Source organism: Bos taurus, chromosome 14, assembly GCF_002263795.3.
Source record: "Bos taurus isolate L1 Dominette 01449 registration number 42190680 breed Hereford chromosome 14, ARS-UCD2.0, whole genome shotgun sequence".
In the NCBI taxonomy this organism is placed as follows: domain Eukaryota; kingdom Metazoa; phylum Chordata; class Mammalia; order Artiodactyla; family Bovidae; genus Bos; species Bos taurus.
The window spans coordinates 19,809,569-19,828,904 of NC_037341.1; the positions used below are offsets into that span (position 1 = coordinate 19,809,569).

Sequence of the window (19,336 nt, forward strand, 5' to 3'; positions counted from 1 at the left end):
TAAAAACCCCACAGGCACAGGGTCGGGGCACGGACACCAGGGAGCCAGCCCGCCAACTGTGACTCAGCGTGTGGCTCCTCGCTGAACACTTCGGGGAACGGGCTCTGAGTCCTGGTGGCCTGGGGGGCCTGTGTCAGGAGTGATGGGGCTATGCTCAGGGGGCTTCGGCATCCTCAGACTAGCAGTCAGTGCTCTCTCATTGCCAGCATCCATGGGACACCTGGTTCCTGGAGGGCAGGTGCCTGTCGACGCTGAAACGCGAGGTTGCAGGGGCCTGGGGTGAGCTGCAGAGGTGTGCATGGCGTGGAAGGTCAAGTGCAGTGGGATGGGCTTGAGAGGCAGCCACTCAGAAGGCTGTGTCTGGAGGGTAGAGCCGTCAAATGGAAGGTTCTGGAGGAGGGGGTCCCGCAGTGGCCAGGCTGTGGTGTAGCTGCTCCCGGAGGGCGTGAGAGGCTGACAGAGATGGACATCTGTCATTCACAGGGCAGGAGATCTAAATTCTGGGATCTTTGGGGAATCACCAGAGTCCCCCTTGGAGTCTGCGAGTCTGGTCTGAGAACAGTCGTCATGCATCCATCACCTGACTGGGGATAGTCACCTTCCAGACGGGGCACTGCAGTGAATTATGGGCCCCGGGCCCAGGGGAATTGGCTGAGGAGGGGGCAGGGCAGGGGTCGGGGCTGAACTCTCAGCAGAGACCGGGGAGGTCTGCAGGTGGTGGACCATCGGGAAGGGAAGGGGAGGAGGTGTGAGGCCGTGCAGACAGCAGGGATGTCATCTCCAGGGCCCCTCGTCCTGGTAACGTTGAGCCAGGCAGCCAGCAGCCTCTTGGAAGCATCACGTTGCCAGAACATTTTCTAACAGGCCCAGACGGTGCCCGTTGCTGAGCCTGTAACACATAGCTGTGGGGGAAGAGAGACTTCTCAGGATCGTGACTTCCCCAGGTAGCTTTTTACCTTGTTGACCTGCACATTCTCAGCCTTTAAAAGTTAAGATCTTGGTGGCTAGCCATGTGCTGAATACACATGAGTTTTGAAACCCTCAGTCTTATAATTTCACCCTGGACTGGGTGGAATCCTGCAATGTCCACCTGCAGTGACTCAACTCAGGAATCAGAAAATATCTGATGTTTAGGTTTCACAAGGATGTCAGTTTCTTAGAAGACTCTTGGCTTGATCTAGCCTCATCAGCAGGACACTGTGTATTGAACTCCAACCATACTTACTCCATCCTTCAAAAGGAGTCTGTTTACATTTGCTCCCTTTTTGAAGACATATTTGATGTGACAAATTTACTCTGTGAACATCAAGTAAAGATGCTGAATCAGCCGTGGGCAGAGACCCACTCATGTCAATGACTTTCCAGATACCCAAGTAGCCCTGGTTCACTGTTCTTTGTCTCAGAGGGACATTTTTAATTTTGTTTGGTGACCAACATAAAAGGCCAATACTGATGCCCCTGAAATGATGGGTGGGTGGACTGCTGGCCAGGCTCCTGGTCTCCTGGTGAGTTGCAGGCAGTCAGGGCCTTGGGGAGCTGATCCTCCCACTTTGTTGGGCACGTGCTGTGGCCTGACAACTTTCTCAGGAGTCATCATTGCCCTGGGTGCACAGACTAAAACAAAAAGGGGTTTTCCCACGACCCAGCCTTGGGATTCAGTCATCAACTCACCTAGCAAACATTTATTAAGTGCCAAGTATATGCAAAGGCAGGAGAACAGGAGTGAGTAAAAGTGGCCAGACCTATGTGTTTATGGACCTACGTTTGTGTAGAATGAAAAAAACCATAAGACAAATAAATAGAAACTGAGAACAAAGCAGAGGCTGGCAGCAGGGTGATGGAGGCTGTGCTAAGCCCGCTTCCCTTGGGGTGAGGAGGGTTAGTCTTAGTGTGGCTGCAGTGATGGGATGGCTAATGAAATGCTGTCCTCCAGGACTCCAACCCTTAGCTTAGCACCACGTCTCCTATCTCACAATGCAACTGATAGAAACAGTGAAACCAGTCTGAGGATCCAGGTCTTTGGAGGAAGCAGAGGGAGAAGGTGTGTTAGGACCTGGGGACCCTGTCTGGTTTCTGAGGTCACATTAGGGAGGGGGAGCCTTCCCAAGGGGTGGAGCAGTCCTTCAGCAAAGAACTGGGAGTCCCCTCCCCATGGTGGGTGTGAACCTGCCAAGGAGACTCAGGCGGCAGCTGGAGACTCAGAGAGCCATGTGCCTAGGGATGGCCAAGGGTGGACAGACAGGGTGCCGGTGTAGGGGCAGAGGGGCAGCACTGAGTGTCCGGCGAAGCCTCTACAGAGATGGTTCCCTGGGAACCCCCTTGACCCACACCCGCTCCCAGAGGTGCCCATGGGCGTCACCCTAGCTGTCCAATCCTGGGCCTCCTGGACCCCGCCCCCACTGTACCCTGGGACCTGCAGACGGAGGGTGCTCAGAGACTGGGGCGCCACTTGGCTCTGCAGACTCGGGCGTGCCCTGACTGCACCTGCAGGGCTCCTGTCCCGGGGCCGCGGGTGCTGGCCGAGCTGCACCTGCCGTGGGCGCGCCCTCCTGGGGCCGCATACCTGGCGCTGGGCTGCAGGCCCCGGCCTGCTCACATCCTGGTGTACCGGCGGAGGCGAGAATGCACGGCCAGGATTTCCTACCTGACGGGACGAGGCGGGCTCCCCACCTCCCCTTCCTGCGTGGCCCAGGTGACCTCACCCTCGTCCCTCTGCTGCCGTCGGCTCCTCTGCTTATCAGGGTTTCTCAGGAGCAAACTGACCACGACGCCTGTGGGTTGTAACTGTGCAGATCCCAGGGGTGACCTTGGAGGAGGGGACAATGGTCATCAGGAAAACTGGGCTTTGGTGAGGCTGGAAGGCTCCTTGGAGGAGGTTGCTAGTCATGTGTTCCTATCAGAGCCAATGTCAAGCTTTCTGTAAAATCAAGTGCTGTTTGCTCCTGGACTTTGAACACTGTAGTAATTTTTCAAGCTCTGAGAGGCAGCTGCAGGAACAGGCTTGTTCAGAGTGACCGGGAGAGGGTGCTGAAAAACCCACATCGGGCTGTGCCCCCACCCCTTCACACCTTTCTGGGCTGCAGATCCTTCCAGGTAGAAGGGATTACAGGACCTCCTGGGGTGACCCTGTGTTTCCTGAGCCAGGCTGGCTCTTCCATGCTCTCAGCCTGCAGCCCCAGGTGCTCTGAGGCTTGGCCGCTTCCATCCCAGGGAAGCAAGCCATGGCTGTGGGGTGCCCCCAGGCCCCAAGGCTGTGTGCCTCTTGCCCTCACCCTCTCTTGAGAGGGGGACACCTGTGCCACCGAAGAACAGCAGGGGAGGGCAGTGCAGGGGGAGCTGACGGCAAGGCACCTGAGGCAGAGGGAGGCAGCCCGTGTGTCTGTGTGTGAGGGTGTGTGACAGTGTGTGTGTGTGAGAGTGTATATGTGTGAGAGTGAGTATATGTGTGTGAGGCTGAGAGTGTGTGAGTGTATGTGTGTGACTGTGTGTGACAGTGTGAGGGTGAGAATGTGAGTTATGTGTGAGAGTGTGAGTATGAGAGTGTGTGACTGTGTATATGACAGTGTGTATGAGACTGTGAGTGTATGTGTTGTGTGAGAGTGTGAGTTGTGTGAGTGTGTATGTGTGAGAGTGTGTGTTTGAGTTGTGTATGTGAGTGTGAGTTGTGTGAGTGTGACAGTATGTGTGACTGTGTGAGAGTGTGTCTGTGTGAGTGTGTATTATGTGTGAGCGTGTGTGTGAGCACAGATGCATCTACACACAGACACAACCAGAGCCCACAGTGGCATCAGAGACAGCGTTCTGACCACACAGCAGTGACAGCGTCAGAGGTCAGCAGCAGGTGCAGGATGTTGTCCCTGGGCCTCACCTGTCACCTGTGAGCTCCTGGGACTTGGTGGTGCTGAGGAAGGAGCCTGGGCAAGAGAGCGTGCCCCCTGTGTCTTGACTCACCATAGTATCCCCGTGTGATCATAGCATCCTTGTGTCACTGTGCCCCGTGTCACCATAGTGTCCCCGTGTCACTACAAGCTGTGCTGTTTTCCCTTGAGTCCAAGGACACGACACTCTAGCCCCTTCAGTGACCCCCCCCTAGACACTCTGTCCCTCGAGGCCCTGTGAGGGAGTCTGCCTGCTGAGGGCGCCAGGGAGCCCTGCCTCACTGCCATCGGAGCACCTTCGGTCTGGATCTTTGACACGTGGCCAGAGCACCAGGTCTTCACTGGAGGCCGTCTGGACGTCTGGACGACTGAGTCTGGGGCTGAGCCGGGTGCCCTCCAGGTACCCCTTTCCCCATCTGCCCCTTCCTGTGTCTCCACACGCTGCGGGTGGGCATCTGGGTCGCCCTCACTGGGCACGCGGTGTGAGGCCCAAAGGACCCTGGGCGCCTGGCTGAGCCCACCTTCCTGTGGGTGCCCGGCGGCGGGGCGTGCAGAGGGGCCGGACCCGAAGCAAGCCTGCTGACCCTGGGGAGGCAGGGTGGGGCTGGGCGAGGGGGTGGGGGCAGCTCAGAGGCGGGGCTGAGCGGCACCCGCCCCTTCCCCCGCCCCTAGACCGGGCCGGCACCGCCTGAGGTTCCGCGAGCTGCAGGAGCCTAGTCTCGGATCACAACCTCGGGGGCCTGAGTCCCAGAATATCCTGACTCTGACTTTCTGTGACTGCTCGCCCGGCAGCACCTGAGGGACGTGACCGCCGGCCTTCCTCCCCCGCAGCAGCAGGTCCGGGCAGGGCGCACGGTCGGAGCGGCTGCCCCGGGGCAAGGGGGGCTGTGGGTGCCAAGAATGCAGGGGTGGGGCCGCTCTGAGTGTCCGGCAAGGCCTCTGCAGAGAGGATTCCCCAGGAACCCCCTCTGCCCACACCCCCTCCCGGAGCTGCCCGTGGGCGTCACCCGAGCCGCCAGGTCCATGACCCTCCCCTGCAGCCCCCGGGCCCCGCCCCACTGCACCTCGGGACCTGCAGGCGGAGGGCGCCGCGTGGCTCTGCAGACTCGGGCGTGCCCCGACCGTACCTGCAGGGCTCCTGTCCCGGGGCCGCGGGCGCTGGCCGAGCTGCACCTGCCGTGGGCGCGCCCTCCTCGGGCCGCATACCTGGCGCTGTGCTGCAGGCCCCAGCCTGCTCACATCCTGCTGTGCCCGCGGAGGCCAGACTGCACGGCCAGGATTTCCTACCTGACGCGGGCAGGGGCGAATGCCGCTCTTAACTCTCCATCTTACCTGTTATCTTAAAAAAAAAAAAATTCATGATTTAAAAACCATGCCGCCAGTCAGAACATCTCTTTCTTGCTACCCCGTCATCCCATCGCCCTCCCCCGTCCTCACGGTTCTCCCCTCCCCCTACCGTGTACTCTTGCAGGTGGGCACTGCCTGGAGTTCCAGTGCCCTGGCCTGTGCTCTGCAGACTCTGCACACCGGAGCCTCTGTGCACAGACCCAGACAGGATGGTGCCCTTGGCAAGAAGGAGGTGTCCACCCTTCCTGGCCGTCAACTGACCCTGGTTTCCTGAGGTCGCTGTGCTCTTCTGCATTTACACGCCTCAAAATCAGCAGAAGATAATTATTTAGAAATTCAAAGAGGCAAGAAGCTTGTTCTCCACTTAGTCAAATGCACAGTGTCCCATTCAGGAACATGGCAGGCACACCCAAAGGTGGACTGGGCTTGTTGGAGCTCACATAAACTGGATGCAGCTCCTGTTTGCTCAGTAGCCTTCAGACGTCTGTGCTTCCACACAAACCCTGTATCCTACTGATTTCTATTTCCGCACCCACGAGCCAGTGCCACAAGCACTGGAGCCTCGAGTGGGGTTGACAGGAAGACAGACGTTAGCGGGACAGCACCAATGGCTTCGGGATTAGCAGGGTCATGACGAGTGAGATATAACGGTCGTCTGAATTAAATTTGCCCATTATGGTCCATTTTGGTTCACTGAGTACTAAAATGTTGATGTTCACTGTTGCCATCTCCTGTTTGGCCATGTCCTTGATTCATAGACCTGACGTTCCAGGTTCCTATGCAATATTGTTCTTTACAGCATTGGACTGTACTTTCACCACCAGACACATCCACAACTGGGCATTGTATCCGCTTCGGCTCAGCCTCTTCATTCCTTTTGGAGCTATTTCTCCATTCTTTTCCAGTAGCATATTGGACACCTACAACCTGGGGGGCTCATCTTTCACTGTCATATCTTTTTGCCTTTTCATATTGTTCATGGGGTTTCAGGGGACTCGAGTGTGTCTCATAAACAGAATAAAATACTGTGTGTTTCTGTGAGTTTGTGGGGAGGATGCATTAGTGGATTAACAGGGGGGAACTTCACAAAAACATACCCCAAGAGTGTCACATTTGTGAAAATCCTAGTGACACTTTCTTTGGAGCTTTATGCTGGTTTCATGAGCTCCGTTTCTCTAAATACACTAGACGACTAAAGGAGTTCTAGGGAACCCCTCACAAGACTTCGGCTCCGCCACTCAGACGACGCTCCACACTTGTCAAGGGGAGGACCCAGAGCCAGATCTTCAAGTCGAGTCCACTGTGTTCTTATTTTTTCATCAGCTACGAGATCCTGGTGAGGACCCTGCCTGCCCTAGACCCTCACGTCTACGGTGTAGCCTTATTTATCTCAGATTTTTGTCACACTTCACAGTTTACAAAATGGCATCATAAACTTATTCTCACTCATTCTCAAAGTCCCTGTGAGAGGAGGCAGAGAGTGGAGGTGTTTTCACATTTTATATGAAACACACTTTGGAGAGTGTTTATAGCCTATGGGACTTCCTAGGGGGCTCTTTGGTAAAGAATCTGCCTGCCAATGCAGGAGACGTGGGTTTGGTTCCCTGGGTCAGGAAGATCCCCGGGAGAAGGGAATGAATATCCACTCCAGTATTCTGGCCTGGAGAATTCCATGGAAAGAGGAGTCTGGTGGGCTAAAGCCCCTGGGGTTCCAAAGATTCAGACAAGACTTAGCAATTCAATAACAATGTTATGGACTGAGAATACGTGACTGTCCCACTGTGACCACAACTTCTCCGTGCAGCCCTGATGGACGGTGAGTATTCCAGTCCCCACCAGCTCACAAATCACCTTTCACTTATGTTGGACTTTCAAGTCCACGTGGCCTGTGTCAGGCAGTCAGAGCTGGACCGAGGTGGGAGGGCCTGGTGCAAATCCATGCCCCCGCCCCATGCTGGGGTCCTTGGGCTGGGTCCCTCCCTGCCTCTGTAAGGGCCACACGGTCACTTGTGTGTGTGCTGCGGGATCATGTGGCCTCTGCTTCTCCTTCTGCGCACGGAAGTCTGTGTCTGGCACCGCTCTATCCTCTGTGTGAGGGTCCAGCTCGTCCTCTCTGGGAAGGACTTCCAACATGCCCCCATGACTGTTCCTCACGGCCTCCTTGTGGCAGGGCGGGGCCCAGCTGTGTCCTGAGCTCTGGGCTAATCGCTCCCACCAGGAGGCAGTGGCTCCACTCAAAACACCACTGCAGGGAAGACGTGCCCACTCCCGGCCTTCCTGGGGCCCTGCTCCAAACCTGGCTTTCTGTCCCGGCTCTGAGACCCCGAGCATTGTCCATGTTGAGACCTGGGGTGGGGACAGGAGACGGTGCACACAGGCCAAGGGCAGGACAGCTGGGACCTCACCTGGTTTCTGCAGACACCTCCAGGTGGACTGTCTCTCCCGTGGAGATGCCAGGGCCGGTGGGTCCATCCCAGGGCCAGATGGGCAGGCAGGGCAGCAGGAGGTATAGGCAGACAAGAAGATGTGGGTCTTGGGGAGGAGTGTTTTCCTGGCGGATATGGTGGGAGGCTTGGGCCTCAGGAAGCTACCCTTAGGATGATGGGACCTGGAGTGGTGTATCCCCATGGGGCTGGGATGGGGAGAGAGTCTCCTGGGCTGGCCCCACCATAGCTGCCCTTTTCTCTGCCGGAAATCTGGCGTCTAGGGGCCGATTCTGGTTCCGGGGTGTGTTCAGGGTTGGCTCCTCCTTCACTGGTGACCAGACTGGAGCCACTTCAGGAGGTCGTGTGCTCCAACCAGAGGGAGGGGTGGTCCCCCAGGAGGGGGACACACATGACTTCTGCACTTTCTGGGTATCGCCAGGTAGTTGCACAGTTAGTATATCATGACCAACACATGATCTGGGGTGCATGTCTGTTCCTTTCCCCGGTAGCTGCATGTGAACCCCGACGACTGGGAGGTCAGGGATGCTGAGAAGCGCTGCTCAGAACCTTCTCTAGAGGGGCTATTGGTACAGTTTCTGAGCCTGTGTGATGGGAATTCCCTTGAACCATCTCCACGACAGGACTCTTGCTGGGGGAGGGGAGGAGGGGCTCCAGCAGAGGGGGACAGCAGGGGTGTCACAGGGGTGTCGCAGGGTGCAGAGCCTTCGTCTACACCGCGGACCGGGCAGGGGACTGATTTAGGCTGGGTTACCCACCTCCCCCGCCCCTGCCAGCTTAGCCCGAGGTGGGACTCATGAATGTTTTGGATGATTTTATGATGCAGGCAATTGCAGGCTTGGCTTCTCACAAGTGCAATCTTGTTCCCAAAGATATTTGCAGGTTAAGAATGCAGGACTACCAGTTTTCAGTGGTAGCTTTTAAATCCTGTGGCTGAAAAAAAAAAAGTTACTTGTTTCCCAAACAGAGTCTCTCTGTGCTGCTCAGGGGCTGTGCAGCCCTCCCAGAGGGGCCTCCCAGGGCGTGGAGGGGGGAGCGTGTTGAGGAGCCAGTGGGAGGGAGGCTCCGGGTTACAACTGTTCCCCGCAGCCCCAACCCGGCCACCCCGGGGCAGACGCAGTGCTGAGCCCCGCTGAGCCTGGAAGGAGGAGGCGGGGAGGCACCGGGGCCCAAGCGGAGCAGGAGGAGAGGCTGGTCCTCAGGGGGGACTCGTGTGCTCGGAGGACCTGTTGTGAAGTTGAGTGAACCCTCGGGGATAAAGTCATTCACAAGCTGCCACAGAGAATCTAGACATCTACAGAAAGTCACCGGAGGGAAGAACAGGGCAGAGGCGTGGGACCCAGCGTGTCCTGGGCTGTGGGGAGGCTCCAGCCGCTTCCCTTGGGTGCCCCACCCTCAAGTCCCACCACAAGTGTTTTAAAGGCTTTTTTAGTTTTAAATGAAGTCAAGTAGTAAAACAGGGTTATTCACATGGAGGTTGACCTACAGGGAAAGGTTCAGGGACAGATGTATAAAATCAGGGCTTTGCATGATCCATTAAAATCACAGTCGATTATGGCCCACATGCTGGCAAAGAAGTAAATAGTGCAGTGCAGGGCAGGGTTGGTCCTCACGCGCCCGCCCTGCTGGCCTTCCCAGGACCGTGTGGTCACACGTGCCGGAAATCTCCAGAGATGCAGGCCTGGAAGCCAGCACTCCCACTCACAAAGTCACCCCAGGTAAGGAAGTGATGAAGCTTGTGAGGAGATTTATCTCCGAGGACAGTTCATTTGGAGAATTATTCGTAACAGCAAACGTGGGGACATTCAAATTGTGAAGGGCAGGGAAAGAGCCTCCCAGGACAGCTCTGGACGAGGATTTCCTGACCTGAGGGAATGTTCCTGACACAGTGGTTCATAAAAATGCAGCTTAGAAGAGGAGGTTCAGTGGTATCCCCTAAAAATATGGACGACTGTGCGAAAACATAGGTGTCCTCACAGAGGCCTTAAGGAAGCCTAGAGAGTCTATACCAGAATATTAATGTTTTAGTTTCATCTTAAAATTTCTTAAACTTCTGAAATATTTTTCAGTGATTATTATTTGTAATTGGAAAAATACAATAAAAATTACAAGTATATTGTGTTGCATTTTTTATATGCCAACTCAAGACAGAAAAATTGTATCAAAGTCCATCTGTATGAGAATCCAAAACTTTAAGAAAACACTTGGACAGTAAAATGTCTTCTATTTCATGAAACTGGATATTCCACTTATTTATAGCACTTCATTTTTAACACTAGGTATTCTTTTGCTAAAATGCAATAAAGCATATGCAGTAACAAGAGGAATTTGATAGGCCGTGTGGCCTTTACGTGTCTGCACGTGGACCTGGGGTTCCCACTTGACGTCCCGCGGCTGCCCTGGAGTTCGCAGGAGGCAGACGTGGCTCGTCTTTCTTGAGCAGAATGAGGCCCGTCTTTCTCGAGCTGCGTCCGATGCCCTTAGCACCCACTGGAAACTGGGGCAAGGGAAGGCAAGGCCAGCTTTGGGGATACCCAGCCGGTGGGCACATGTGACGTGGCCCCGGATGAGGGGCTGCACAAGGGGTGTCCCAGGTGGGGTGATGTGGACTAACAGTGGGGTCCAGGGGGAGATCCCAAGGGCAGAACAGAGTGGGGGCTTTGCATCTGACCAGAAGGGGGATGTCCGAGCTGACTCACACCCAGACCTCACCCCAGACCCAGGGAGGAGCATGCCCCGCCCCTGCCCACCCACAGATGGGTCAGCCTCATGGTGCTGTCTGTCCCTGGTGTTTGCTTGGGGCCCCTCTGGGCAGCAGGCTGAGCCCTCAGGCACTTCAGACAGTGACACAGAGCATATGAAAACAGACCCTGTGTCTCTGACTGTCACCCAGGGCACAGCAGGAAGGTGTCTCAACACTGAACACCAGAATCATCATTCTTTGGAAGCCATCTTGGTTACTGGTTGCTCCAAAGGGAATTCAGTAGGTTTAGTGATATTCAGATGGGTGCCCACCATCTTTCCATCATGAAAAAAACAACTCACGATTACATTCTCTCTCTATTCGTTTCATTCATGGAGATATTTTATGATAGTTTGTGTCAACAGATGCTCTAGGTGATAACTCCTCTCTGCAGTGATAACCCATCGGGCCAAACCCAACCACAGCTAATAAGGAAATCTGTGTCTGTGTCTTACTTGATCTTATACCAAAGGTGACGATGTACATTAGTCAACCCTGACCCTTTCCCCCTCAAACACACAATTCACCAAATTCGCCCGCACCGTCCAGGCTAAGCAGGAAGAACACGCAGTATGGGTGAGCCTCCCTTTTTACTCACTTGAGATGACATTTAGGAATTCACACCTCATTGAATTCATTTGGATCTTTGAATACTTGGGCTTCAAATTCACTCTGGCTCTGTAAAATGAAGGTGCTCAAATTAGTACAGACTAACAAAAAGCGTTCTGTGTGTCTGCCTGACGTCCGAAGAGCCTGGCAGCGATGAGGAGCATGAGGTGGGGGCCTGAGATGGGCTGTGTGCTCATTCTCAGGTGCTGACTCTGCTCCAGCCCAGTGCTGGTTCAGGGACCACCAGGAGGGCGAGACCTGGCTCCCAGGGGCCCCTGCCCACAGGCTTAGCGCCAGAACCAGGGGTTGCTTCACAGGCCAGAACCAGGGGCTCAGCTCACCGCAGCGGGGCTGCAGGAGGGCGGGCACCCTGGGGATCCCAGAGGGCTCATCATGGCACAGCCAGGCTGTGGTGGCAGCAGAGATGCTGGAGGGAGACCTGGGGGTGGGGAAGGGACAAGGTCAAATAAGACACGAGCCCAGCTGGAGATACAGATGAGACACTGGGGTGGGAGTATGGCAATATTCATGTATCACATCACTCCACCTGCCTAACACCTTTCAACAGATCCTCATGACCTTCAAGACAAAGGCCAAGCTCCGAGCTCCATGCACTGGGCCCTTCCGTGCCCTCCAGGCTCATCGTCAGTCTCACGACTCCAGATGCTCTTCTGATACTGTCCCCCTTTCCCTCTCACACAGGACACTCCCTCTGTGTGGGCCCTGCTGCCCCCCGGCATCTGGTTGACCACTGGGTCCACAGGACCCGTGAGCCTGCCTTGTCCCTCCAGCTGTCCACCCAACTCCCTGCAGCAGTCTTCCACGTCCCCTCTTGACCACACATGCCCCTCTGAGCCCCAGCACCTGGGTCCCGGGGACTCTGTAACCCGTGATCAGTGAACCCCAGCAAGTGGCCTACACTCTCTGAGCCTAGGTTTCCTCATCCATAAAATGAGGACAGTGATATTGCCAACTTCACAGGGTTGTCAGAGGACAAGTGAGGCCACACGGGGCTGCCAGCACCGCTCATGGTACTGATTAGCATTACTGCAATGCTGATATAATGATTATTATTATCATGTAATCATTTTCATGTTGGTTTTTTTCCCTGCTCTGGAGTGCAGCCCTAGAGTTTTTCATCTGGGTTTCTGGTCCACATTATGCTTCAGTAACAGTTTCTTACAGGAACAAACAAGTTAGTGAAAGAAAAAGTCACAGCGGACTACACGAGTTCAAAGATATGGACCAGCCCTATTTCTCGGCTGCCTTTCTCTTTTAGAAGGTGTCCTCTGTAGGTGAATGTGACTCATCTGATCACTTGCCAAACCAGGGAGTCCTGGGCTGCTGCTCCTATAGGGTGTTTTGGTCTCTGTTCTGTGAACACACGCTGTTACCTTTGGGTCAGGGAGACATGGCCCAAATGCTTCCAGTAGAAGGGTCTCCTCCCTCACGGCCTGTTCATAGTCCGCGAAAGACAGCTTCCCATCGTGATCATGGTCCTGGGGGCAACCGCCACGCGGCAGTTAACATGGAAACACTGATCACAGACACACACTATCTTCTCGTGGTCCATGGTTCAAAGAAAGATGTTAGAAAAGTAAAAGACTAAGTGCTGAAATGGAAAAGATCCTTTAATACTATGGTGAAAGAGAACAAGCTGGCGCTTTCTTTCACCAGGCATAAGACTGATTCTTGTTTAGTTGCTAAGTTGCGTCAGACTCTTTGTGACCCCATGGACTATAACTCGCCAGGCTCCTGTGTCCATGGGATTTCCCAGGCAAGAATACTGGAGTGGGTTGCCATTTCCTTCTCCAGGGGATCTTCTTGATTCAGGGATTGAACCTGGATCTCCTGCATTGGCAGGCGGATTCTTTACCACTGAGCCATCAGAGAAGCCCAGGAAAAGAGTTTCCGTAATTTGAATTCTTATTTCTAGCCCATCTCTGGCCTGTGAATTTCAGTGCACGCTAAATCACTCAGTTGTGTTTGACTCTTTGCAGCCCTATGGACTATAGCCCTCCAGGCTACTCTGTCCATGGGATTCTGCAGGCAAGAATACTGGAATGGGTTGCCATTCTCTTCTCCAGTGGGTCTTCCCCACCCAGGGACTGAACCCATGTCTCTTATGTGTCCTGCACTGGCAGGCAGGTTCTTTACCACTAGTGCCACCTGGGAAGTGAATTTCAGTAGAAAAGTCTGAATGATCCATCTCACCATTTTCTTCAGTGTGATCTCCACCAAGTCCTTGATGCCTTCATCAGGGTCTTCCTCAGACGGCTGCTTCAGGAGGCTGTTCTTCAGCATGTGGAACATCTCCTCCTTGGAGATGAAGCTGTCCCCGTTTAAGTCAAACACTTCAAAGCAATCTTAAAAAAACAACCAATACAAAAGTGCTGCCATTAGCAAAGTAGAGTTTGCTCTGATGGTTTTCAAGGCCCAGGCCTCTAGGGTGATGCTCTTATCAAGGCCCAGGACTCAAAGCAATCAATTCCCATAATAGATGCTCAACATCCACTTACTGAATATACTCAACAGTCCTAGAAAGGTTTCTTACACTTACCTACAAAAAGCAGGCCAAGGAACAACAAGTTGACAATTTCATCTTGGAAACCTTGGAAAACTGATTGAAATGTGCCTCTTAAACAGAGCTCACTGGGGGTGAATTAGGAATTAACTAAGAACCAGAAACTTGAATCAATGTTTTTGACTTTTACGATTATAATTCAAGTAACAAAATATGTAAAATACTCAATCCTTTCATACCTAAAGGCATGCATATATGGTTATCATGTGTGCTACATGCCTGTGTGGTCTTGCTTGGCATGATTCCTCCTTAGAGTGTCCTGATTTGTCTGTTTATTACTTTTTTCCACTCTTATTATTGACTTGAATTTTCTCCCTACATGAGGTCAATGGGAGTTCAAATGAAGCAAACAACAGACACCCACCACTCTAATTCACATTCTTTGCACCTGCTTATCATAAAGTACAAACCAGTAGGATGAGTGAAATCTTACATTTCATTTTTTCTTCCAAAGTTCCTCGAAGAAACACTGATAGTCCATAAACCCACTCTGTTACACTTATGCAACCATCGTTGTCTTTATCAAAGCCTCGGAAAACTAAAAAAGAGAGAGACATACAACATGACGCTCGTGCTGGGCTTGCATTCTCAGCGAAGGCCTGTGCCACACGGCTCACTCTTAATGTTTAAGCAAAACTTCAGGACCATGTGGCCCCATGTTCTTATTTGACAAAACAGGAAACTGAGACATCATAGCACTGGAAAACTCTTTCACCTAAGCTTGTACATTCTCCCTTTATACTTTGTGAGAACAAGCACACTGAATATCTAAAGACATGAATCAACAATTAACACATAAACAGGTTGGTATATTAGATGTCGGTATGTTAACATGAAATATATAATTTTGTATTTTTGTTACTCAATGAAAGTAATGCTACTACGTGACAGGCTATATCTTAATTTTTACTGAAATACTCTCAATGGTATAAGGAAATTTGAATGTCCTTTTAAAACTATATTTTTAATATTATTCTATTTACTAAGTAGAAATAGAAATGTTTGGGGTTTTCTGATATAAGGTAAAGGAAACCTAGTTATTCAGGCTGACTTTGTCCTCTTCTTAAATACACAAAAAGAGTGGTCGCTATCTTCTTCCCTACAAATATGAAAATTAAATTTGTATGTTCAAGTGGAATTGGGATCACAGAACATGAAGCGTTCCTCCCAGAGTTTGCCTGAACTCCAAACCGTTTTCCTCAGTTATGGCTGGATCTGGCCCGTCAGGATGCTGGCATCTGCTCACCCCTGTCCATGATCATGTCATCCGTCATCCCAAACGTCATATGCAGGATGTTCCGAAAGGCGTTGCGGTCCAGCCCGATGATCACGCCCTGCCGCTCCGTCACTTCTCCCACCAGGTTATAGAAGAGGTTGATAAGGCATTTCACTTCAAATTTACTAACTGGGAAAGAATACAATTAAGACATAACAAAAGGCATTTTAACCTTTAAAGTCCAGCTTCAACTCTGCATGAATGAGTCTGCAAACAAACTACACTGGAGCCGTCCACAGCCAGCTGTCAACAGGAGACGACCCTGCTATGAGACTCATGACCCCCATGCTAACAGAGGACCCCATCACCCCAGAGTCTCGCCACAGTAGAAACAACAGCCATCCCTCCCACAGACTGAGGCTCTCATATTTAGGAAAAAAAAAAAAAAGGATAATATCAGCCAGGTCATCTGAAAGGCAACTGTGGGGTCTGATTATAACCTGAGCAAGGCAGCAGAGGTGAGCATGGTGATGTGAAGAATGGTAATTTTCCCCAGCATTAAAAAAAATAACTTTATTTATTTATTTTGGCTGTGCTGGATCTTCACTGCCACGCCCAGGCTTTCTCTAGTTGTGGCAAGCAGGGACTACTCTCTGTGGCAGTGCATGGGCTTCTCATTGCCGCGGCTTCTCCTTTTGCAGAGAATAGGCTCTAGGGCACAAGGGCTTGGGTAGTTGTAGCTCCCGGCTCTAGAGCACAGGCTCAATAGTTGTGGCGCCCAGGCTAAGTTGCTCCATGGCTGTGGGATCCTCCCAGACCAGGGATCAAACCTGTGTCCCCTGCATTGGCAGGCAGATTCTTAACCACTGGACCACCAGGGAAGCCCTCTGCAGCATTTTGATTACAGGCATTCATGAGATTTACAGTTTAGCGTTCCCCTGGAGATAGATACCGATCTCCCCCAAACTAGGCACCAACTTCATCTCACATTAGCTTTTGTGGAGCCATGAGTCAGATTTTGGAAACCAGAATCACCTATTTTCCAATAAAGAAGGATTTAAGCATATTCTAGCACACAGGAAGTGTGGGTTGTGGGTGATGTGAAAATGAACAGGCAACCATGCAGCAGCACCTTGGAGGAAGAACACTTTTGTCTAAAGCGTGTGCACACACGCGTCTGCTTTCAGTACACATGACTGTGGAGAGGGTGGCGCAGTAAACACAGAGCTGATTGTGTCCTGATCACCGTCTGAGGTGCCTAGCTGGAAGGATTAGTGTCTGGCATTAAGAACATAAAAAGGAGTTTAAATATGAACTACAGGTGGAAGGTGGGGAAGATTCTATTTCAAAATAAGGCAAAATTGTGGTTGAGCATTTTTAAAAACAAAGAAGATGTGTCCATGTACAAGGAAACGGCACAGAGAAGCGGGTAAATCCCATCTCGTCTTTCAGGCCAGGACAGGTTTGAGGCTGATTTCTGGTTTGGGGCACCACAATTTAAGAGGAACATTGAAAACTTCAGAAAATAAATGATTTAGTAAATAGATTGATAAATAGGAGACAATGATACAGTGGTTGTACTTTTTAAAAGAGCTGTTAGTTGCCACAGAAAATGGTATGAATAGTATGTCACTTCCTCAAAAAATTTAAACATTGAAATACTACACAATCCAGTGATTTCACTTCTGGGTATTTTCCCCAAAGGATTGAAAGCATGGACTCTGATACCTGTGCACCAGTGTTCATAGCAGGAGTATTCACAACAGGTGGACGTAACCCAGGTGTCCATGGAAGGATGAGTAGATGGGTGTCCATCCATACAATGGACTGTGATTCAGCTTCAAAAAGGAGGGAAATGGTGAATCACGCTACCATATCATGACTCTTGAGTACAACATGCTAGAGGGTCGGACACGACTGAGCGACTTCACTTTCACTTTTCACTTTCCTGCATTGGAGAAGGAAATGGCAACCCACTCCAGTGTTCTTGCCTGGAGAATCCCAGGAACGGGGGAGCCTGGTGGGCTGCCGTCTGTGGGGTCGAGCAGAGTCGGACACAACTGAAGTGACTTAGCAGTAGCAGAGTGAAATAAGCCAACAAAGATGACAAATATTTTATGATTGTACTTATATGATGTACCCAGAGTAGTCAAATTCACAGAAACAAAAAAGTAGGTGGTGGGTGCCAGGGGCTAGGGGAGGAGGAAGGGACCAGAGGTTCAGTTTGGGAAGATGAGAAAGTTCTGGAGATGATAGGGGGCATGGCTGCCCAACAATGTGAATGTACTTAATGCCACTGAACTGTGCACTTCAAATAATTAAAGTGATACATTTTGTGTATTTGTGTAATACATTGTGTGTATTTAACCACAATAAAAACTCTAAAAATAAAAAGAGATGTTAATGGTTGGGAAAGAGAGACTTGCATGAAAGATGATGTGATCTGTTCATGTATATGAAATGCTAGCTGAGGGGGTGTTGATTAGCCATTTTCCCATCTCAGCTGAATAAAAATGAAAGAATATTAGCTTATTACCCAAAGTATCAAAGCTGAGTAATTTTTCCACAGGAAAAATTCTCTTGCTGAAATGTTTCTTAAATTCAAGAATACAATACTAAATGAAATTAGGGACACCAGAGAAGGGATTTATCTTTTCAGATTGCTGTAAGTCTGCTCTGCACATCAGATCTGCCAGGTGGTGGATTAACTAGACCACCACTTAAGATACTTTCTTCTCTGATTCTGCAAAATCTACTCACTTCATCCTGCTGGGAACATCACCTGGCAACTAAAAGGAAATCTGACTTTAGAAGAAAGGTCTTCTGTGTAAAGATTCAAAATTATTACAATGTCTATGATTAGTCACTGTTTCCACAGAATTTAATCATCAAGGTTCTTAAGATTTACTTTAAAAATTTTATGTGAAGGACAAAAATCAAAACTGTTGACTGGTTTTCTTGTCCCATTTTCACTTATCTTTTAATATATTCACAGAATGTCTGCAATACATTTGTAAACACACTGGAAAAGGAACTAAATAAAATTCAGAGTTTGTTGTGTATAGTAGTTATTGCATTGTTTATTCAATATGTTACTAGATGTTTTAAGAAAATCTGGTCTTTTCCAACAAATGAAAATATTTTAAGAAAAACAACAGGACAAAACTCTCAGATTATAGTAATCATAATAATAGATTATAGGATAACTTTTATTTTTGGAGTTTAAGATGCTTATACATACCATAACTTTTATTTGCAGCACTATCCTGACAGACTTTCTTACCTCTCATTGTATAAGATACTAACTCTGATTAGAAGGCACTAGATTCCATAATCTTTAGAACTACATCAAAACATGTTTGCTCTTCTTTCTTTGCACTATGGGAATAGTCTTGGGATTATGGTTTCTTCTACTTTTTAAGAGATGAGTAGTTTTGTGATAAGCACATAACTTATAAGCTGGATCATCAAATATTTATACCATATCCATAGCTTCCTTGCCCAAGCACAGTTCTGTTTTTGAGTCTGAATATAATTATAAAGTTACCTGTGAAACTCTAGGACCACTTTTCAGAATATGTGTGAGATGGGAGCAGGGAGGTTATTGACATTAACATCTTTAAAAGGTGTTCATCTTGCCACCTGCCAAGTCTCCTTCACTTTGCAGGAAAATGGGGCCCCGGAGATGGGAACAGATACTCTATCGTGTGATTAACTTTTTTGAGCTCCTTTGTTTCCAGGCACATTTCCTTGCCCTGAGATACAGGTTTCTGTACCACTTTAACCCACCTTTCCTAAGGATGTTCAACCACTGATAACCACTTTCCCATAAGGTTTGCTTAGTAATTTCCAGAACTTGGACCTTGCCAGTTGATTTGCTCTAAGAAGAGCTTTTTGTTGTGCTACTTCTCTTGATTCCAGTGGTTTTTAGTGCTTGTTTTCCACCTAAATCTGAGGCTAGGGCAACATATGTCTTCAGGGTAATTAAATTGCATTTCTTATAAGGTAAGGGGAAGTTAAGAGAAAGTTTGAAAAGCAAGTACGTGCATGCATGGGTGTAGAATTTGGTGCCTGGACACCTGGAAATGCTCCTTAAGATCCTGGGCTCTGTGGGTGTCCACCCAAAATAGCTGATGCTAGTGTTCCCTTCCAGACTTCTCTTTAGGGTCAGGCGCGGAGGGGCTCTGCAGACCGGACTCTAGCACCCGCAAGATAGGGCCTGGCCTGGGAGTCTCTGCCCGCCCAGCCCTTGATTCTTACTTACAATGCTTGCAATTTTTAGTTAAGGAGTCCGTCAGCTTCTGCAGCTTCTTGCGGTTCATGCTGGGAGCTCAGGAAACCGGGAAGCGGCCGGTGTCTAGCGGCGGCTGCCAGGACGGTTGCGAGCCCTGGGTCTTTGGCTGCAGGCAGGTCTCCCCTGTGTGTGTACGCGGTCCTAACACGCGGCGTGGCCGGGGCAACGGCTAGGCGGCCGCCGATTGGCTGCTGGGCAGGAGAGGGCGCGGTCCTAACAGG

General features: G+C 50.6%; 1 protein-coding gene across 7 annotated transcripts; it reads right to left on the bottom strand.

The window, feature by feature from the left end:
- Positions 1-8,470: 8,470 nt before the first annotated feature.
- On the bottom strand, positions 8,471-19,300 carry CLXN (calaxin). Of its 7 annotated transcripts, none has more exons than XM_025001446.2 (8): positions 19,086-19,288; positions 16,550-16,659; positions 14,852-15,010; positions 14,039-14,143; positions 13,236-13,387; positions 12,416-12,520; positions 11,011-11,090; positions 8,471-8,602 (listed from the first exon to the last, which is right to left on the bottom strand). In XM_025001446.2, exons 2-7 carry the CDS (start codon positions 16,638-16,640, stop codon positions 11,031-11,033), a joined length of 672 nt encoding a protein of 223 aa, XP_024857214.1. In that variant the 5' UTR covers positions 16,641-16,659; positions 19,086-19,288; the 3' UTR covers positions 8,471-8,602; positions 11,011-11,030. The 7 variants fall into 7 exon arrangements, with proteins under 7 accessions (XP_024857214.1, XP_024857215.1, XP_024857217.1 ...); XM_005215406.5 differs by lacking the exon at positions 8,471-8,602 and adding an exon at positions 9,729-10,166; XM_025001447.2 differs by lacking the exon at positions 16,550-16,659 and having other exon boundaries at positions 19,086-19,300.
- Between the last annotated feature and the right edge of the window lie 36 nt (positions 19,301-19,336).